This window comes from Perca fluviatilis, chromosome 19 (assembly GCF_010015445.1).
Source record: "Perca fluviatilis chromosome 19, GENO_Pfluv_1.0, whole genome shotgun sequence".
Taxonomy (NCBI): domain Eukaryota; kingdom Metazoa; phylum Chordata; class Actinopteri; order Perciformes; family Percidae; genus Perca; species Perca fluviatilis.
In genome coordinates this window covers 19,228,663-19,249,478 of record NC_053130.1, presented here as the reverse complement: position 1 = coordinate 19,249,478, position 20,816 = coordinate 19,228,663, and the positions used below count along the sequence as shown (strand labels likewise).

The following is a 20,816-nucleotide window of genomic DNA, read 5'->3' as shown; positions in this document are numbered from 1 at the left end:
ACCAAATGATAATAAAGATATGAGAGGAAACAAAACTCTTAGGTGAATAAAATGATAAACCGTTATCTCATTTGCAAAAATCTGTTTAGTTTCAGCTTATTGTGTGTATTAAAAATTATGAAGGAAAAGGTTTAAAGAGGACAAATTTAATATTTTTGGATTTTCAGCCATTCAATCAAGCCTGTAATATTAAGAATGTGTTTTGTCTCCTTTGTCGGTTTTTCTTTATTCTTGGGCCATCCATAAGTGCTCTCCGTGGATTGAGGTTAAAGTTAGCGAGGATGTTGTGAGCAAACATGACGAAGCGTCGTTAACCTGCACAGCTTTTGTTCTTAATCCTGATATCAGCTCCCAACTCTTTGTGAGCGTTTTAATGATTAAAAATATTCCTGGTTATAATACTAAAATTAGATAACCTGATGTGGATCAGGTTTAGTTAAATAAGTTTGATAATAAATGAAAAATAGTCCAGCACATAAACCCATGTAAAACCCCAAACCACATTGTGTCAAAGGAGCTATGATGTTAGGAAGTCCTGGTAGGCAGATTTTGTGACCTTGCGAAAGAGTCAGGCTAGAAGTTTCCCTCTGTTCCCAGACTTTATGCTTAGCTAAGCGGCTGCTGGCTGTAGCTTCATACTTAATGTAGAGACATAAGGGAGTGGTATCAATGTTCTCATCTGACTCACTGAAAGAAAGTGAATAAGTGCATTTCCCAACATGTTGAACTCTTTCATCAATCTAAGATATAAACATCAATATTGTGTTCGATGTGCGTCAATAACAAAGTAGTCTGGCATTGCCAGGTCTTCCTCCACAGTGCTGTAGAGGAGGGTCTGGCTAGTCCACCCAGCATTCCGGGATGGGAGAAAAACGTGCTCTGGTTTATTGGCATTTCTATAAACCAATCACAATCGCCGGACAGAGCCCCCGGTGCCTCTGCAAAATAGCCTCGGGAAGGAACCTGTTTTGGTGGAACAGGTGTACGTTCAAAGTTGTTTTAGTTGTGCAACAGAAAACTCAGATTGGACAGATAGTCTAGCTAGCTGTCTGGATTTACCATAATCCATAGTTAACCACAGTCCTCATAAATCCACCGGAGTTTAGTATTCCAACACAAAGAAAGCGGAAGGTAACGGACATCCAGCCAAAAAGGTCCTTCGGCGGAATTTCCGAGGGGCACCGGAGCAATCCCAGAAGTGGAACGTCATGGATATAAACTAATAAAGAAAACATTTCTTAGGAATAGACTAGCTAATGGTGCCCAGAGTGGCGAGGGCCCGAGGCAAACCAAAGACTGCTCTTGACTTTCAAGTGATTCACTTTAAAACTGCTCCTGGGTGCAATTTTCACAAGGCTTTAAGTACATAATCGGTTGATTTCATTATTCTTCCACTGATCGTACTGTATGTCAGTGTAAGCAAAAAACAACTATGACTTCCTCACAGTGATGAGGTTTCTTCAAAGGTAGAGCACCTAAACCTCTGGTGATAAAGAAAACCTTAATCGGATTTAAATAATCATACAAATAATAATCATGCTAACATGAGGAGAGATGAATCATGAATTTCTGTAATTTGAGCATTGCATTATTCAGTGGATGACCATTTATTTCTAAATTCCCCTATTTGAATGCATTTCAATTTGAAAATTGCAATGTTGTTACGTTTAGTTGGGTGGAACAATTAACCTTCAGTGCTGCAATGTAACTGCTTCAGCTTTGTGACAGATGAAAATTGTGAAAATGAACTCAAACTTTATCTCAAATTACAAAATTAAGTTGTCCTTTTCTTATCACCCGATACAAAAGCAGCAATAGACTTGCCATTTTCATTAAGAACTTGCAACAGACTATATTTCCTTTAGAATATCTTTGAAAAACCAACAAGCCACAAATCATTTGAGCCTAATCCAATTCAACTTTCACATTCATTATTATTTTTCTCTGCAAATCCTGTTTGATCTGTCCGTGCTTGGTTCCCAGAAAGTGTAATATGTGGATTATACCCGTGTGTCCTCAGCAAGACAAATGATGTACTGTAGAAGTATGGACTGGATTTGCAATGTCTTTTCACGGAAGTTGTGCAAAACAATCTCTATCATTTTACCATGATGTATCATTTTTACCTATAGCCATGAGTGATTGCTGAAGAATTGTTCGAAAAAAACCAGTTAGACATCACTACACTGAGGATGCTATTTTAGTTTTGGAACATTTACCCAGTTCTCTTCTATGTAGTATTTGTCAATACAAGTCCTTCAGTTAAAACAATTAAAACTATAAGAGTATATTCTGTACACCACTGTTTATTTGAGGGAGAAAGTGCACCATGACACAAACACAGTATGAACATTCATTGCTAGGAACAGGTGGGAAAGGTTGCTAATTATTTTAGCTTTCAGTACATTATCAGAATTTCTGAAATCAGAAAATAAGTAGTATTCTATTATGTAAATCTGAAACATAAAGTGTTTGCATGTAGGACATAGGAGGGTTCATATATTAAAAAGGTCCGATGGCATGAAAATGTCACTTTATGGAGGTTTTTTAACATTAATATGAGTTCCCCCAGCCTGCCTATGGTCCCCCAGTGACTAGAAATGGTGATAGGTGTAAACCGAGTCCTGGGTATCCTGCTCTGCCTTTGAGAAAATTAAAGCTCAGATGGTCCAATCTGGAATCTTCCCTTTATGATGTCATAAGGAGCAAAGTTACCTCCCCTTTCTCTGCTTTGCCCGCCCAGAGAATTTGGCCCATCCATGAGAGAGAGACATCATGGCTTGGTCAAGGCCACACCCCCACCCTCCACCTTGCCCCCCCCCCTCTCCTCCTTAATAGCATTTAAAACTACAGACACAGAAATGGCACATACTAAGGAAAGCTCATTGTGGGACTGGCTCTAGTGGCTGTAATTCTGCACCAAGGCTGAATTTCGGGAAAGAGACTTCAGATATAGTATTAGGGGACCACTGAGGCCTATATAAAAGCATCCAAAAAGCAGCATGTCATAGGACCTTTAACACCGTGAACGAGCTGCAGCACAAATTAAAAAAGCAGAGCAGTATGCAGGTTGTTAAAATGGTGGATGAACTTTTGCTGTCTCCAAGCTTAAAGAGGCTGCTCTGAGAAAGCAGTGTAACTCTTCACACGGGCAAAGAAGAAGGGTGTGTACTTGCTGTCCACGTCAAACGCTGTGATGACCGTTTCCCCAGTCAGCCTAAAAACAGAATTAATGTCATTTTTGAAACAAATATGGAAATATCTTTTCCACTACTACTGGTACTCTTACTTGTAATTGATGTGGCAGGAGTGGTGAATCCACTCGAGCTTACTGAACATCTGACGCCCCCCAGAGGACAGATGCAGTCCCACATGGAAGCTGTGCTCAGCCTCTGGAGCTGGGTTCCGCCTGCAGAACCGATTCCTTTGAAACTCGGTCGCTTTCTGTTAAGAAATTTGGAATTTACAGTGCAGGTGAGCGTTCATGTGTTAATTAGAAACCTGCTACTATGACATTTCTAGTTAAGGAGTAGTGCAACAATTCATATTTCAATTTCAGTAACACTACTGTGATGAGTAAAATACTTGTTTCTTTTGTCATCAGCCCCCAATGCATGTTAGGTTAAAAATAAAGTAGTACATTAATAAATCCACCTGGTCCAGGTTAGTTGTCTCACATAACCTTCTACATAAACCTGGACAACACTTAATATATGTATTATTGGCACATTTACAGTACAAAAGTAGGATGAGAATACTGTACAACCATGCAAGTTCACAGATAGAAGCTCAGAGAAATATTTTCTAAATGTCAGAAAGTAAAAAGGAGTATAAAGGTTATAACTCCCTGGTTTTATAATTACTTTGAATAAAATCCTAAAAATCTAAATTATGAGTATGAGATAGTACTGTAAGTCGTAGAAAGTATTTGGTTTTTTTCGTTACTTTTAATCGTATTTTTCTTTTCCTGGGGGAAATGGGGTTCCATAATTAAGTAATTCATTTGTATTTGATTTACACATTCTTTAACTTTGGAAAAAAAACCATTACCAAATAATTAAATACGGTATGTTCTCATTTCAGAACTAGCATTAGTAGAAAAAAAATGCCTGGTGGCTTTGTTAAAATGTCACTTTACACAAAACCCCATCTGTAGTGCATTAAAGGATCACAATGGCCACACACACTTTCCTACATTATATTTCTTTCTCTTCACCCTATGAACTTATTCTCACCTCCTCCTTTTTCTTGCAGACCACAGCAAAAACTTTGGTTTGATTGTCCGTCTCCTGCGACAGACGGAAATGGCCGAGCATAACAGAATCCATTCTGTAAAACGAAACAAAATTCAACAATCATGAAAAGAGCTGACACTCAAATCTGTGAAATTGTTTTTGATGTTGTGATGTCCATTCTTGCTGAGTTTGTATAAAACAGAAGGTTTACCTGATGTTCTTTGTACGCAAGCGAGGAACAACGGCCAGAGGCTCCTCAGGGGTGGTCAGCATGACGACTTGGCCACTAGGGAAGAACCGGAGGTACCTGCGATAACAACGTCAACAGTTAGCCGTGACATCTACACGACTCACAATACATTTAAAAAAAAAAAAAAAGTAAGTCAAACATCTACCTGTAGTACTCAACGTGATGCCAAGCCCTGTAAAATCCATCCAACGATTCCTCTCCTTGACGAATGTATGAGGTCTTGCTGATATAAACACCTGTGAAAATAATAGAAAGGTCAACATCCAGTTAAACATCTTCATTGGATGTTTAGTTGACTAATAATAGAAAACTGATTTACTGGTACACTGGCAGCCTTATTGGCCAGTATTAACTTTCAGAAGCAACATCAAGATCGGTCCAATATTATTTTTAGCCAATTGGCTATTTAAAACATTTGGCTTTTGAACTTGTGTGTTGTGCATAAACTAAAGCTTGAATCTGTGACTTTTTTAAAATAAATAATCATTATTATATCTACATGTGTGGTAAAGAATCACAAAACCCCAAACCAATGCATTTGCAATTTCACACTACATTTTGTGTTTTCCAGTATTGAACCCAAACACACAGTAAGCCCAGTGGTATGACATTTCTAAAGTTTTTAAAGTAAACATTTTCAGATTTCTGCAGTGACTGATTGAAATGCTCCAGCTGATCCAGTAACGTTGCTGTAGCCCTCCTCCCACTGCAGGGGGCAACACTGTGCTGCATGTTAAGAGCAGGTATGTGTATGTGTAAAATCTTTTGTTGATATGGGTTCCAAAATAAAAGATATCAAGACTGGTCCCATAAACTCTGACATAGCATCCCAAATGTGTAACTGATGAAATACCTAATTACCATCATAACGCACACGAGGCCTTCGCAGGAACATCTCCCTCCAGGATTTGAAGGGTACAAGTTTGGTGCAGTTCCGTCCCCACACTCTTAAACAGGCTAAATGCCAAATCTCAGGGTCCCTGGAGAGAAATAAATAGTGAAAAAAATTAAGATTTTGTTAACCATGCACATAGAACTGGCTATTAATTAGTTTATCTATTATGCAGCAACAATGTGAAATCCCCAATTGCCCGATTCCAAATCAGCAATTTTGAGAGGTAAAACCTGAGGAAAGCAGCAGTTGACAGACAAGTTGTCACACATCTGATCTGTTATGACAGAGGGGCTGACCTTGCACAGATGTAAAACCCCCGGCAAACCAGAGAGAGCTGCTCCAGGGCTCGCATGTCAAGATCACTCGACACGACCCAACGGAATATGTACATCATGATTTCCCGTGGCAAGGCTGCAGTCAAATAAAACAGGAAACAAATTAGTTACAATAAATACAAGCTGATAATGACTCTAAGGCATATTTACAAACTAAAAAAAGAGAACAGATCGGGCACCCGGGTAGCTCAGTTGGTAGAGCGTGTGTCCATATATAGAGGTTTACTCCTCGACGCAGCGGCCGCAGGTTCCACTCCGACCTGCAGCCCTTTGCTGCAGGTCATTCCCCCTTCTCTCTCCGCTTTCATGTCTTCAGCTGTCCTGTCAAAAATAACAGGCCTAAAATGCCCCAAAAAATTATCTTAAAAAAAAGAAGATTTTTACCTGAAATGTGCATCTGAGTCAAATCCAACTCAGGAGTGCAGATCTTTGGAAATGAGCTTTCCACATTGAGCTGCTGCTCAAAGTAGGCAAGTAGATCCTCTATCTCATCAACATTATTGTCCTCCACGCTGCAATAAATACACATGGTCAGACATCAGCAAGGACCGGTGTTTGCTGTTGGTGTGAATGCATCAATCCTGGCTCCATGTCCCACTCACAACGGTTTCTCCACTCATTGTAACTAAAAGATTACTAGTTTTAATAGGGTAACCCTTTAGTTAATAGGGAAGTTAATTACGTCTCTCTCTCTCTCTCAGCCATAAATCTAGCTGACAAATGTACTATACTTTGATTATCACAGAGACAAAGATGCTTAATTAACTTGTTCTTGGTGTTGTTAATTAACTTAGGATTTTGTTTATCAATCTAGGTCTGCCCATATCCAAAAATGAAAAGCAGCTTACTAGTTTCCTCCAACTCGGTCTGCATCAGCAGGACGGCTGTAGTTGATTTTAAACTCAATGTCAGGTACAAGCTGCACAGCCATGCGATAGAACTTGATAGCTGCAAGTAAAGAAAGACATCAAATGACACATTTACAAGAAAATAAATTTGAGGTGCTCAACCAGTGCAATCAGCTGATTTTGTTTCTCAAAAGTCTATTACATACTAATACAAAACTATTTGGGTGGATTAAACACGCTCAATTACTGTCAACAGCAATGACATCTGAACTGTTGAAATTATTCGCATGTTAATTTAAGATAATGATTGATGGTTAGAAATGCCAGTTTTATTAAAAAACAATCTGATATAATGTAGCATTTCCCACAAGCTTACCCTGTAAATGAATTGTGACATTTCTGTCAGTTCCTTAAGAATTAGCTTGTTGTGATTAACATTTACCTTCCATCCTTTCACTAGTGATTTTGATCACCATATAGCAAACATACGTACCCTCATAAACGGCTCCATTCTGCTCTTCCTGAACAGCTCTCAAGAACAGCTCTGTGGCCTGAGGGAAGAAGACTCATGTTAGTCATTCAACACACATTTCAGTACATTTCAGTTAAAGCACTATGTCTGCAATAGCACATCACAACCTGGAGAAATCATTTCACAACTCACTTTCTCCTCCCTGGCAATATCTTGTGTCCTCTTTAGACCTTTAGCTCGCAGCAGTCGGCCACTTAATCCACTTGCTCCAGAGCTCGGCTTGAGCTCAGACATCCACTGAGCTCTGAACGCATTGAGCTCCAGCTACAATTCAATGACAAAGTTATTAAGTGCCAAAAAAAAATCCTGAGTTTCTTTGTTCTCAGTCTTACTATAATAATAGGAAGAACTAGGAACCATGTGAAATAGAGTATATCAAACTTCTACATGGCTGCCGAAATTTAGAATATTGAGGTTTTTCTTCATTTGACCTTTTTTCCAAACAAATCACAAAACTACACCATATGGAGAAAAGAAAAAAGATGGTTTTTGATTGGAGTTAATAAGGGGTGCTTGTTGTGCTTAACTTAAATAATATGACTTGGCTCAGTATTCTGTAAAATATGCAGTATATAAAATAAATCATTTAGTGTATGTCCATAGCAGATTTCATACCTGAAGGTTTGGGTCATCTGAACCTTCATCTTCATCCTCAATCATACCTGCCACATCTGTATTTTCTTCAGCCTGTACAAGGAAGAAGTGAAGTATTACTTACATTCACCACAGGATCCAACTGTCCTTAAAACTGGTTAGAGCGGTTTAGTTTTTGGGTGTGCGGGTTCTTGTAGATGACTGGCTTCCTAGGTGACATCGGCCTAAACAGTTATTTTGGCCTCGCCCACACTGAAGTTGACCTAATTCTTTTAAAAACAGGTGACGATAACAAAACGATAGTGAATAAATAGATTAGTAAATCAACATTAATTTTGAGAATCCCTAAAACCTAATGGTTTTTGTTAGGTTCAGAATGATGAAGACAGTCGGAGAACGGACACAAAATAGGATGTAGACTCTACGGGACAATATTTTTCCTTGGCAATAGGGATATAACGATTACCGGTTTAACGGTAAACTACGATAAAAATGTTGACGATAACAATTACCGTTTTCATTTAGAATATCATTATTATCACGGTGTGGAAACCCTGTGTTTAATCCTTCCCAGCTTCATCAGAGTCTCCTGAAGTTGCCGCCCAGGCGCACTCCGTAGCCTACAACGTGCTTTTCTTGAAGTTGGAATCATGGTGGAAGGAGGAGATGACAGCGCTCAGGACATTTATCAGACCTCTTAAGAGGACTAAGTCTGAAGCATGGGCATATTTTGGTTATTATAAGAATGCCGAAGGACAGTTGATTGAAGATAGCTATCCTGTCTGCAGAACGTGCAGTTTATAGTGGCTATTTATTTTAAATGCATAATACACTTTTGTCTTATTTATTTAAGGTTTACTTTTAAGTGTTCATGTGTAAAGTTTTACATTTTAATTTTGATGATGAAGAAAACAGTATATAATTAATGGTGTTTCTTTTATTTGTTTACATATTGTTCTTTATGTCTTAGCTTGAATGTTAGGATTTGTATAATTTAAACCTGCACTACTGGAAATGTTCCTGATAAATAAGCTGTTTACATGCTGAACCCTTGTTCACTTGATGTTAATAGTTACACTTTTGATAAGGTTTTGCCTATATTTTCGTAATATAATAAACACGGTTACACTTGTAAAACTATTTCAGCTTGTGTAGGCCTATCAGTGCTTTCTGAACATATTGAACACACTTTTAAAAATACCGCAATAATACCAAAATCCGTGATAATTTTGGTCACTAGAACTGTGAGGTTAAATGTTCATACCATTACATCCCTAGATGGCATATATCATGTTTTCCCCAAATGATGTATAGCTTTATTGACATTCTATTATCAAATAGCTGTAACATTAAATGGGAGCTACATTTCCCCCGGGGGAGGATGGCCCCGGACCCCCCAGGTTTGGGCTGAGCCCCTAATGTTTACAATGTCTGGCTCCGCCCTTGGACTAAGAGAATTAATCTAAGTTAACTGTTACTCATCTCATGCCAATATGTCGTTAATTTAGCTAAAAAGGACTTGTCGGTAAATTCTGGTCACAAACATGTTAGTGTTTGGTAACAGGTCAACCCTGAAGTGACACGTCGTGCAGCGCAGCAACTACTGCTGCTAAGTTAAGGAACTGTGACGTTAGCTACGTCAGCTAGCTAGCTAACACCTTTCTATTTGAATAAATGGTAAAAGCACGGTGACCCACCATGGCAGCTTGTCTGGTAGGTCTCCTTTTTATCGTCACAAGCGGTTAACACTAGCGTTTACAGTTCACGGTCGGAGAAACGAACAACACAACGGACATATTTACGGGCTCGCAGGAACGCAGCCATTCCGCTGAGTGACCCGGAGATTCAGTGACACAGGAAGTCAGGAAGTGTGGCGAAGTTGAAAAACAGGGAGAGCAGACTAGCTGCAGGTTGGCTCTTTTATGGAGGACGAAAATGACCTATTTATCAGGAATACATACATAAATAAATGGTTAAATAAATGAAGTAATATTCTAAAAAAATATATAAAAAATAGAATAATGTCTAATAAAATAAAAGCTGGAATGAATAGCCTATTAATAGATAATTATGGTCCGGCTCTGAGACCACAGCAAACAAAATAAGCACACAAGAGGAATCAACAAGGAATTATTTAACAGAGATGAATTTAGTTTAACCAACAAAAATGTTGATGCAAACAAATGAGACTGGCAGGGAAACATAATGCCAGTTGATATTAAAAAAGCTAGGCCTATACAGAAACACACTCAACACAGCAACAACACACACACAAGCCCTGGCCCTTGAAATAACATTTTAAGAACGTTCCCAGTAGGCTAGCTACTGGTTCTAGGAACATTCCCAGAAGGTTATTTCTTTAAAACCTTTATACAACTTGTAGGGAACAATCCCTGAAGGTTCCTAGAAGGTTAAAATTGTAAAGCTAAAGCGGACTTTTTATATGTTACATTATTATTTAAAGTAGTAGTAGTATAGTAGTAGTAGCAGTAGCAGTAGTAGTAGGCTAGTAGCCTAGTATTAAAAGTGGGACTGCAACTAACAATTATTTTCATTATGCATTAATCTGCCAATTATTATTCTTAATTCATCTTCAGGTGTCTTGTTTTGACAACAAGGCAACAATCCGAAGGCAAAATATATTCTATTTTAAATTATGTAAAATAGAGTAAAAGTAGCTTGCATTTGAGAAGCTGGAACCAACACATGTTGACATTGTTGCTTGAAAAAGTATTTAGTTTATTAGATTGATTATCAAAATGGTTATTTTCCTGTCAAAGGAGTAATTGTTTCAGCTCTAATAAAAATATTTGGGTTAAATATTGTAGGCTACCAAACAAATCAGTGAAACACATTAAATAATTCCCCCATAATGACAGTAGCCAAAACAGAATTGAATTTACATTTCTGTGCCAGTAGCATTTAAGTAGTTTATTTGTGGTAATACATCAGTCATGTGACAGGTACTCCAAAATCTGTTACCCATTCTGAGTTGACCAAATTGACAGGTGAAGTATACATATCGGTACTCTACAAACAGACCTACACACTGTGTTACTGCTATCAAAACGTGTGACCATATCTAAATACTTTACACAATTGTTGGTAAAGCTATCTAAATGTGACATATACGGTGTCATTCCTAATCACAGAATCTAATCAGCTTCATAGTTACGGTGTTGAGTCTTCTATCTGGGTGTGGTAGCTCCATAGCTGCTCAGCTTCACAAGTAGGCTGTTTCCCCTTGTTTCTATTAATTATACATCACTGGAATTATTGTCATCAAGCTGATGGTCGTATGCTACTGCATATATCAAACGCTGCACAGCATGGCCACCAACAGCTGCTCATTCGTACTGTTGACTCCGATGTTGTGGTCTTAGCTGTGTTTGCCATAAGTCAACTACCAGCTAGATGTGAACTGTGGGTAGCATTCGGAACTGGCAAGAGCTTTCGCTACCTGGCAGCCCACCAAATAGCTGCATGCCTTGGACCAGAGATGGCATGTGCTCTTCCAATGTTTCATGCTTTGACAGGTTGCAACACTGTATCCGTCTTTGCTGGACATGGAAAGAACGCAGCATCAACATGGAAGTCACTGCCGGACTGACAGATGCACAACTGATGCTGGCAAATGCACCAAAGGAGATCCCAGATGATGCAATGAACATTATTGAGAGGTTTGTCATATTATTTTTGACAGAACCAGTACCTGCACCAAGGTGAACCTTGCAAGAGGGAAGCTCTTTCCACAGAAACACACATGCAGCAAATCCCACCTACCCGTGCTGCTCTGGTGGAACATGTCAAGAGGGTGCTCACATCTGGGGAACGAGACTGATACCAGACCCTGTGCTGCCATCACCAACTGACTGGGGGTGGGTGAAGCCAGAAGTAATGTACAGCTCCACTGGACGATATTGCCACAAGCATCAAAATCATGCCATAAGCTTATCTCTTGTGGCTGCAAAAATGGCCGCAGAAAGCGCTGCAGGTGCAAGAAGGCTGCACATCAGTGCACAGGCCTCTGCTTCTGTGAGAATGTGCCAGCTGACTATAAGGTCATGAAATGAAAATTTCACTTTATGAGGTTTTTTAACATTAATATGCATTCCCCCAGCCTGCCTATGATCCCCCAGTGGCTAGAAATGGCGATAGGTGTAAACCGAGCCCTGGCTATCCTGCTCTGCCTTTGAGGAAATGAAAGCTCAGATGGGCTGATCTGGAATCTGCTCCTTATGAGGTCATAAGGAGCAAGGTTACCTCCCCTTTCTCTGCTTTGCCCGCCCAGAGAATTTGGCCCACCCATAAGAGAGAGACATCATGGCTTTCAAACAAGCAAAGTGGCAGTTGGTCAAGGCCACACCCCCACCCTCCACCTTGCCCCCCCCCCCCCTCTCTCCTCCTCAATAGCTACAGACACAGAAATGGCACATACTAAGGAAAGCTCATTGTGGGACTGGCTCTAGTGGCTGTAATTCTACACCAAGGCTGAATTTCGGGAAAGAGACTTCAGATACAGTATTAGGGGACCACTAAGGTCTATATAAGCATCCAAAGAGCACCATGTCATGGGACCTTTAAGTAGCATAGTTAATGGCTTCAGTACATTCACTGAAAAGTGTTACATGTTAATATGTTAACTGTACTTGCTAGGGTTTAATCCAGATATAACTATACATTGTTGCATTTATCTTTTGAAATTTATTAATCACTTTCATTGTAAAAAAAACAAATTTGTCACTTAAAATTGTATGTAAATCATATTTGTAGGGTTGAAAACATGGCGATTGCCAGTAACCACTGTCAGCCATGGTCATTATATGGTCATTAAAATAATCTGCAGTGGCCCAATATCCATATATCTTCTAAATATATTGTGCTATAGTCCCAATTTTGGTGCTTTTATCACAAAATGAACAATGGGTTAGCTATGCCACCCCACTATATGGAATATTTTAGTTAAGGATCTAATAAGGACCTAATAGGCTATGTTTAACAGTGAAAGATCTTCGATCTTCCTCATCTTCTTCGATCTTTGACTTTGGATTACTAAGTACATTTTACTTCTATTTGTTTAGTTTTACTCATAGACTGTATATTAACAGTCAATGATTTTACTCAGGCCTAAGTACATTTTGCAACGCAGAAGGTATTTCTCCATTGTGGTATTTCGTCTGATCATTTCCTCCACCACTGGTGTGCGTGTGTTCGTGTACACGGGTCCTTAAAAACATGTTTGGACAATAGACCAACGTTTTTTTAAGCCAAGGACCCCTTAATTGAAAGAGAGACGGATCAGTATATACTACATATATTGTATAAAATGAAGTTGCATATTAATCTGGTCCTACAATAACTTTTAGGGCAGCCTAAAGCATTTATAGATACCTTTGTTGCATAGAATATTAAGCTATTCAAATAGCCTAATAATTGTTGGCATGATTTTATAAATCATGTTTTAATGTTAACCCTTAAATGTGAAACAAATGTGAAACAGTCAATCCTTTGGGATGAACTGTATCTGTGGATGGCTACCTTTGTGACTACATTACTTACTGGCCAGTAAGAGTACCATCAGTGGATTTATATTTGCTAATAATATGTTGGAATCATATTAGACTTTTTAATTTTTTTAAAAACTTTCAAAAATTAAAAATAATTTGGAGGCCCCCCTGGAGTGACTCTGAGGACCCCCTGGGGGTCTCGGACCCCCCGTTGAAGATCCCTGCAATAGACAGAATAAAACAGGTTTGGGCGGACCATTTGCTTCAGTTTAAGCATAGACTGTATATTCTATGGGTGCAACCTGACCTCAGGAACAAACGCAATCTCCAAAATAAAAATGTTTCGGTTTCCTAAAGAAGAGGGGAGACAGCGAGCATGGATCACCGCTGTGCGAAGAGAGGCTTGGCAGCCAGGCAAGAGTTCAAGGACTTCGTTTCAGCTAACAAACTCATGTTAAGTGATAGCTAGCTGCCAGTAAAAAAAAAAACTGCAATAGTTCTAAATTACTTCACTAAATTGATTGTAGCTACCTAGCTAAACTGTAACGTTAGATCAATGCTATGGTGCCAGTGTTGTAACGTTAGTTGACAGCTTTAGCTACATTTTGACTAGTATTGTGACACCCGTTTCCAATTACTTGACAGCGTTACATTACCCAAGTATTTTCTGTTGTGGTAACCTAAGAAAGATTACCCAAAACATAAGAGCAACATTGTTTTTCCATCAATATACGCTATACAAATAAATAACCTAAAGTTACAGTAATTTAATTTATCCAGTATGCTGCCCTCTAGACCCAGTTTGTGTCTCATGTGATCATGGTTTTATCATAAAAAGAGTGCACTTTTTACACAGGAATGAACATGTACACAGGGATGTACAGTACATGTATATGGATTACGCCAGGAATGTATGATGCTCAGCAATGTACAGTATTGTCAACACTAACTGTTTCTGTCACTTGTTTTATTTTAGGTGCACCATCAGTGGACCTATGTCACCCAGATTATGTTCCATCAATATTTGCACACAAAGAAGACATCCATGGTTCCCAGAAGTTGGAGAGGTACCAGAGAAGCCAGGGTAGACAATCTCTAGTTGTGTCCATCGATTCACCTTCCATTGAGGTCAGCCATGTTGACCATGAAGAGGAATGCGCTGCTGTGGTGGGTACAGATCTGTCAATGGCAGACATTGACCAGCTACAAAATGAAAACACTGAATTGAAGAGAAAACTGGCTTTACTGGAGAAGAAACTGGAATCTCAAGAAAAACACCTACAAGATTATATGTCTGGTAGCAAGTCCGATTTTATTTTAAATGATGACAAACACACTCATTTTTACACCGGTCTACCATCTGCCTCTGTGTTTTTCACCCTTCTCACTTACCTGACAACAAAATGGAATGCATCATCAACCATACTTACCCATCCTGAGAAGTTTCTTGTGGTCCTAATGAAGCTTCGTCTAGGCTTAACTCATCAAGACCTAGCTTTTCGCTTCAGAGTGAGTTGTGGAACTGTCTCCTACATCTTCCATGAATGGCTCGAGGTAATGGCTAAAGAGTTCCAATGCCTTGTCCGGTGGCCATCCAGAAAAGATATCAGAAGGAATCTACCCACCCTTTTCAAGACTACAGTTTTCCAACATGTCAGATGTATAATAGACTGTAGTGAAGTCTTCATTGAGAGGCCAACTAGTTTGCAAACACGAGCAATCACCTACTCCCACTACAAGTCACATAATACTGTGAAGTTCCTAATTGGCATTAGTCCAACAGGGGCTATTACATTTTTATCAAGAGTCTGGGGGGGTCGTGCTAGTGACAAGGTTATAACAAAGAATTCTGGGTTGATTGACCTTGAACAAGGAGACCACGTAATGGCTGATCGAGACCAAATGTGTCCGTCTCCACGTACCAGCATCTACAAAGGGAAGAAAACAACTGACAGGATTAGAGGTGACACACTCTAGAAAAATGTTACAAGTGAGAATCCACGTGGAAAGGGCCATAGGAAGAATGAAGTGTTACAGAATTTTGCGGAACACCCTGCCAGTCAGCATGATCAAACGGAGAAACGATAACAGTCTTTGCACAATAGACAAACTATTGACTGTTTGTGCAGCGCTTTCAAATCTGGGGAAACCACTGGTACCTAAATAAAGCAGGACTGATTATTACGTTCGTTACTACATTCATCGCTACTATATGACCTCCCCGTAACGCTAAGTCAGTAATACAGTATAGATTCAGTAATGAACACCAACAACTAGCAATAAAAATGTATTGATTGATTGATGAATTTCAGAAAAAAACAGGCCCTGCCATGTTGGACTGATTCTATAGTTAGTTAGTTTAACAAACACAAACTTATTTAGCAAACGTCTTCCAGTCGCATATACAAATCATTCAGAGAAATACATGAATACAAATATATACATACACACATATATATACACACACACACACAGTATATACAAACAACAAATCCTCATCTACAGATCATCTCGATAAAAAGCTTTTTTCCTCTTCTCCCAGGCTTTCTGAATATAACTAATTGTCTGTATCATTCAAACAACACATGAGATCTATATATCATAAACATTTGCACATCCTGCACTAATTCATACAGCCTCTTTTTTCTCAGTGTTAAACAGTTATCAAATTGTTGTACTTAAAATACATCTATCAGTTATATTGTACATATTTGTTTCTGTATTTACTGTTTATTTCATATCGGTGTTAAATATGTTTATGTTTGCACCAACCACCAAGGCAAATACATTATAAGTGTGACTTGGCAATAAATAATTTTCTGATTCTGATTCTGCACTAATGAGCTGCTTTTGAGAACATTTCCGTGTAGTTGTTGCTCAACTGCAGTCTTCCCTCTAAAATTCATCCACAACTTTTGGCAGCATGTGTTTAAAGTAGAAGCTACGTAGCCTTTGCATATATGTGATGGCAAAGTCATTGTCATAAGGCACATCAAGCTCCAGGTGTTGTAGTGGGGTCCAAATAACAAGACTGGCTGTTTGTAGCCTGAGACAGTGCATAACTGTACCTGACTATAGTAGCCTTTGGGGCCTTTTGGGTTCATAATGTACTGCCCGTCTTCCACTCTGATGTCTTGGTTTTTAGCAGTGAATGCATCATTAATGGATGTGCATGCACTGAGGGTGATGGGGCATTTTATTTCTAGTAGCTTATTATCAATGATACCATCAGGGCTAGCTGCCAGCCATGGGTCTCCTGCACACACCACCAACCATTTGTCAATCACTGTGCAGCCCCTCTCTTTAATATGCTCCTTTGCAAGTCCCTCACTTTCCTTCCCATACCATGGCCCGACTCCCCTGGAACCTTGGATACAGGTGTTCAGCAAGAAACTTATCTGGGTCAGTTGTCTCACGCTGAGGCACTTTGTTGGCTGTGCTTGCTGTTATGTGCAGCTTGCGCGCATCATGCCATAGTGGTTCTCTACTTTGCTTTCTGGTGTTTCTCTCTAGTTCTACCACTTGATCAGGTCTCAGAGTAATGAATGTATCATAAAGTGCTGTGCACTTTAGACAGTTTAGAGTGCTACCATGCTCACTGCGGGGCTGAGCTAAACTGCCGAACACATTTGGTTCCTCTCCATGCGCATCCTGCTCTCCCTGACTGCTGGTGGAAATCTGGCACCCGACTGGACCGCAGTCGTACTGCTGTCACACATGGCAGAAAATAGAGCACAATCTGGCACAACTTCCTAAGAGATATGGAGAAAATACCTAATTTATCTTCCCTACCATTTTTATATAGGCTACTGAATCTTTAACATTATGGTTAATTGGTGGATTTGTTGGAGACATGTTAACCATAACTTACCTTCAGGGCTTTATAAAGCTTCTTTGGTGACCCATCTGGATTTAGTGCAGGAAGGCAGAGGAGAGCTTGTAGCCGCATATTAAACAGTAGAGGGCAGTACAACGTCTAGACTGGTGGTAGACACACATAATGTTCATTTCTCCCCAATTTCAGATCACATTCCTGCTGGAACTTGTCTGGTTGTTTAGTTTTTGGTTTGAAAGCTTCAGATGCCAATGATGCAGAGACCTGGAAACACTGACCAATGAGAGCAGACTGGGCTTTTTAGGAAGGATTTTGAAGAGACAGCTCTACAACAGAGAGTACAGGTGCTGCACCCATGGGCCGTATATGAAAAATAAAGTGTCTTTTGAATATCAAAGTATATAAACATGTCCTGGAAGAAATGCAAAACACAAGTATGAACCTGAAAATAGCCTTTATAACTCACCTTTAAACTGACTACTACAATATTTTTAATCAATGTCTCCCCCCAGTGTTGGACTTGTCACCAGTTTGGTAAACAAGATTTCAGACTCTGTGGCGCAACGGTAGCGCGTCTGACTCCAGATCAGAAGGTTGCGTGTTCAAATCACGTCAGGGTCAATGTTTCTGTTTCTCCATCTCCATTGGCCAATGGTCAGACAGGATAGGGTGGTGTCTTGATCACATGTTGGAGATTTTATCACATCAAGAACTGGAAAATGGTCTCTGAATTACTGGGCAATGAAATGACTGGACTAGCAATTCAATTCACAATCCTTACTAGCACGTTAAAAACAACAACTGGTTAGTGATCAGTTAAGCAAGTAGTGTTTAGTAGGTGAATTATTATTTTATTACATAAAAGAAAGTTTTTTGTTTCTATGACTATTAAGACAAATAACATACTTCAAAGTTACCAGCTAGCAATTATCCTTAAACTACTGTAATGCTGTAACCAACATATGAAAAGTCATTTAACAACACCATTGGTAAACACCCATACACAGTCAAGAAGGTAAATTAAATTAACTTAATGTACTTTATTATGGTCAGTTCCATAATAAAGTACATTACTAGTACATTAAGTACATTTTATTTACCTTCTTGATACAATATTAAATATACTGCAACTGTTTTAGATACATTAGATACAATTATCATCTTACAGGACAGATTGGATTACCACTGGTCTAACCTAAACTTTCTTCTTCTGTCTGCAGTCTTGAAGCAGCAGCAGCACCGGCAGCTGTAGCTGACGGCCGCTTGTTGTTGTTCTGTTGTTGGTCTTGTTGAATATTAGTTGTAAATGTTTAAGTTGTTGTATATAATTGTAAATGTTTAAGTTGTTGTATATACCGGTAGTTGTAAATGTTTAAGTTGTTGTATATAGGCCTAGTTGTAAATGTTAGTATTAACAGTCTATGAGTTTAATGCTGCGTTCATGCCATCTCGGAATAACAGGCACCGCCCCCATGGTTACGTTGTTTTTCCGACTGGCAGCGTTCACATGGTCGGGATCTTGCCGTGCGTTCATGGACGAGTGAAAACGTCACCATTCACGTAACTTCCTGTGGGAATCAGAGGTGGGAAACTCGGGCTGGATTTTAGGCTCGTTCAAGATGAAGTGCGCCTCGCCTGTAAAGTAGACGAGAGCAGGCGGCAGCAGCAGGGGGCGGTGACAAAAGTCCGCTCTCAAATCGGACAGTTTTCCAGCTGATTCCAGCAGCTGACAGCAGCCTTCAGGCTCAACAGGAAGTGACACAAACACTGTGGTCCGAATTCCGATTTAATAAAATGTTATCAGACCCATATATCAGCTCCTACACAGTCTCCAGTTGATTTTATTATGACAGAGTAGCTGTCAGAATGCTCTACATGCGATCTGTTGCTGATTTTAATTAACAACAGACTGTAGATGATCCGTAACCTGAACAGATTTAGTCTCTCTGACTTCTAAACATAACTATCAGCCACACAACAGGTGTTCTGTACAGAATAAGCCTTTAAATCAGACAAATAGCAGTTAAAATCCCTCCGATTCAAAATCAATGAAAAGTTTATATAAAACGTCGTCATGTTGAGTCGATTCTGAACCAATCAGCTGTTCGATCAGCTGAGAGACCGGCGTTTCCCAGCATGCCCTGGGTCCGCCTGCGTCCGCCTGGCTCTTGCAGTTGGTGAAAAGCAACTGCGCTACCTGCGTCTCAGAACTGCGGCCGCCTTGGTCTCGTGAGATTATCGTTGCCCACGTGTGCATGACGTCAGAGCAAGTCGGGATCAAGTCGGACACAAATCTAACCGGCATGCAACGGGCGGCGATCGCCGGTGATCGATTCTGCGCAGATCTGCGCAGATCTGGCTCATCTTGAACGAGCCTTTTGATAACCGAGTTCCCCAGTTGGTGACGCGTTGTTGACAACTGACGTTTGATGGAGGCGACTTTGGTTCACTGAACATATTTCAATGATAATAAACTGTTTATTGTGGACAAATGCCTCTGCCAAGAAACATGCACAGACATAACATGTTTAAAATTATTCATAAATAGGCCTATGCATAAAAAAACAACACATTATCCGTGTCTTTTCCCGTTCGTTGTCCTGCAGATAACACAAAAAAAACCTGGCGATGTGCTGTTTGGATGCTCGCATAAGAAAACAGCAGAAAATCTTTTTGTTATTGTGGCCTCCATGTTTTCACACACCTGATGCTCTAGGCTACGGCCAACCGTTGGTGGCAGTCATGCAAAAAGTTGTTATGCCAAACGCCAATATAACAGAAGAAGAACACGCATCCCGACCATGTGAACGCTGCCAGTCGGAAAGCCAGTCCGAGGTGGCATGAACGCAGCATGAGACGCAGGTAGCGCAGTTGCTTTTGCTTTTCACCAGAGCCTGTCTATGGAGAGCCTGTTCACTCCCTATCTCACTCCCTATTAAGCCCCATTGTACCAACCCAGAATTTTCCCGAGAGTGGAAGTTCTCCCCTTATTAGAAATTCTCTGTTTTCACCAACTGCAAGAGCCAGGCGGACACAGGCGGACCCAGTGCATGCTGGGAAACGCCGGTGTCAGTACCCGATCAGAATCGACTCAACATGATGACGTTTTATATAAACTTTTTATTGATTTTCAATTGGAGGGATTTTAACTGTGATTTGTCTGATTTAAAAGTTTATTCTGTATAGAACACATGTTGTGAGGCTGATAGTGATGTTTAGAAGTCAGAGAGACTAAATCTGTTCATATTACAGATCATCTACAGCGTGGTGTTAATTAAAATCAGCAACAGATCGCATGTAGAGAATTTTGAATAGGTCATAATAATAAAATCAACTGGAGACTGTGTAGGAGCTTATATATGGTCTGATAACATTTTATTAAATCGGAATTGGACCACAGTGTTTCTGTCACTTCCTGTTCAGCCTGAAGGCTGCTGCAAGCGGCTGGAAAACTGTCCGATTTGAGAGCGGATTTCTGTCACCGCCCCCGGCTGCTGCCGCCTGCTCTCGTCTATTTTACAGGCGAGGCGCAGTTCATCTCGAACGAGCCTAATGAACGCACAAGACAGATATTTGAACAGAGAAGAAGAATGCTATACAAGAGCATACATAGGGGGATACTTCCGGTTTTGCTTTGCCCCCCAAAAAAAATCGTTCTCGTTTTTTTTATGTAATTTCTTTTAGCGTCATTTCAGTGTTATGAACTATACTTACAATGGCATTTACGTCTCACGAGTATGCATTAAGATTGCTTATGAGTTTGGGAATCACTGTTCTGTATTTGT

The 20,816-nt window shown here is 39.8% G+C and overlaps 1 protein-coding gene and 1 non-coding gene across 3 annotated transcripts; one reads left to right on the top strand and one right to left on the bottom strand.

Annotated features, from left to right (window-relative positions):
- Positions 1-2,906: 2,906 nt before the first annotated feature.
- On the bottom strand, positions 2,907-11,036 carry fbxo9 (F-box protein 9). Of its 2 annotated transcripts, XM_039783460.1 has the most exons (14): positions 10,865-11,036; positions 9,492-9,629; positions 7,711-7,782; positions 7,228-7,359; positions 7,057-7,114; positions 6,564-6,663; positions 6,100-6,227; positions 5,677-5,791; positions 5,347-5,465; positions 4,631-4,721; positions 4,447-4,542; positions 4,236-4,329; positions 3,290-3,444; positions 2,907-3,217 (listed from the first exon to the last, which is right to left on the bottom strand). In XM_039783460.1, exons 1-14 carry the CDS (start codon positions 10,898-10,900, stop codon positions 3,109-3,111), a joined length of 1,443 nt encoding a protein of 480 aa, XP_039639394.1. In that variant the 5' UTR covers positions 10,901-11,036; the 3' UTR covers positions 2,907-3,108. The 2 variants fall into 2 exon arrangements, with proteins under 2 accessions (XP_039639394.1, XP_039639395.1); XM_039783461.1 differs by lacking the exon at positions 10,865-11,036 and having other exon boundaries at positions 2,909-3,217; positions 9,387-9,562.
- Positions 11,037-17,580: 6,544 nt separating this feature from the next.
- trnaw-cca lies at positions 17,581-17,652 on the top strand. The gene has a single exon. It is a non-coding gene; the product is annotated as a tRNA-Trp (tRNA).
- Positions 17,653-20,816: the final 3,164 nt, after the last annotated feature.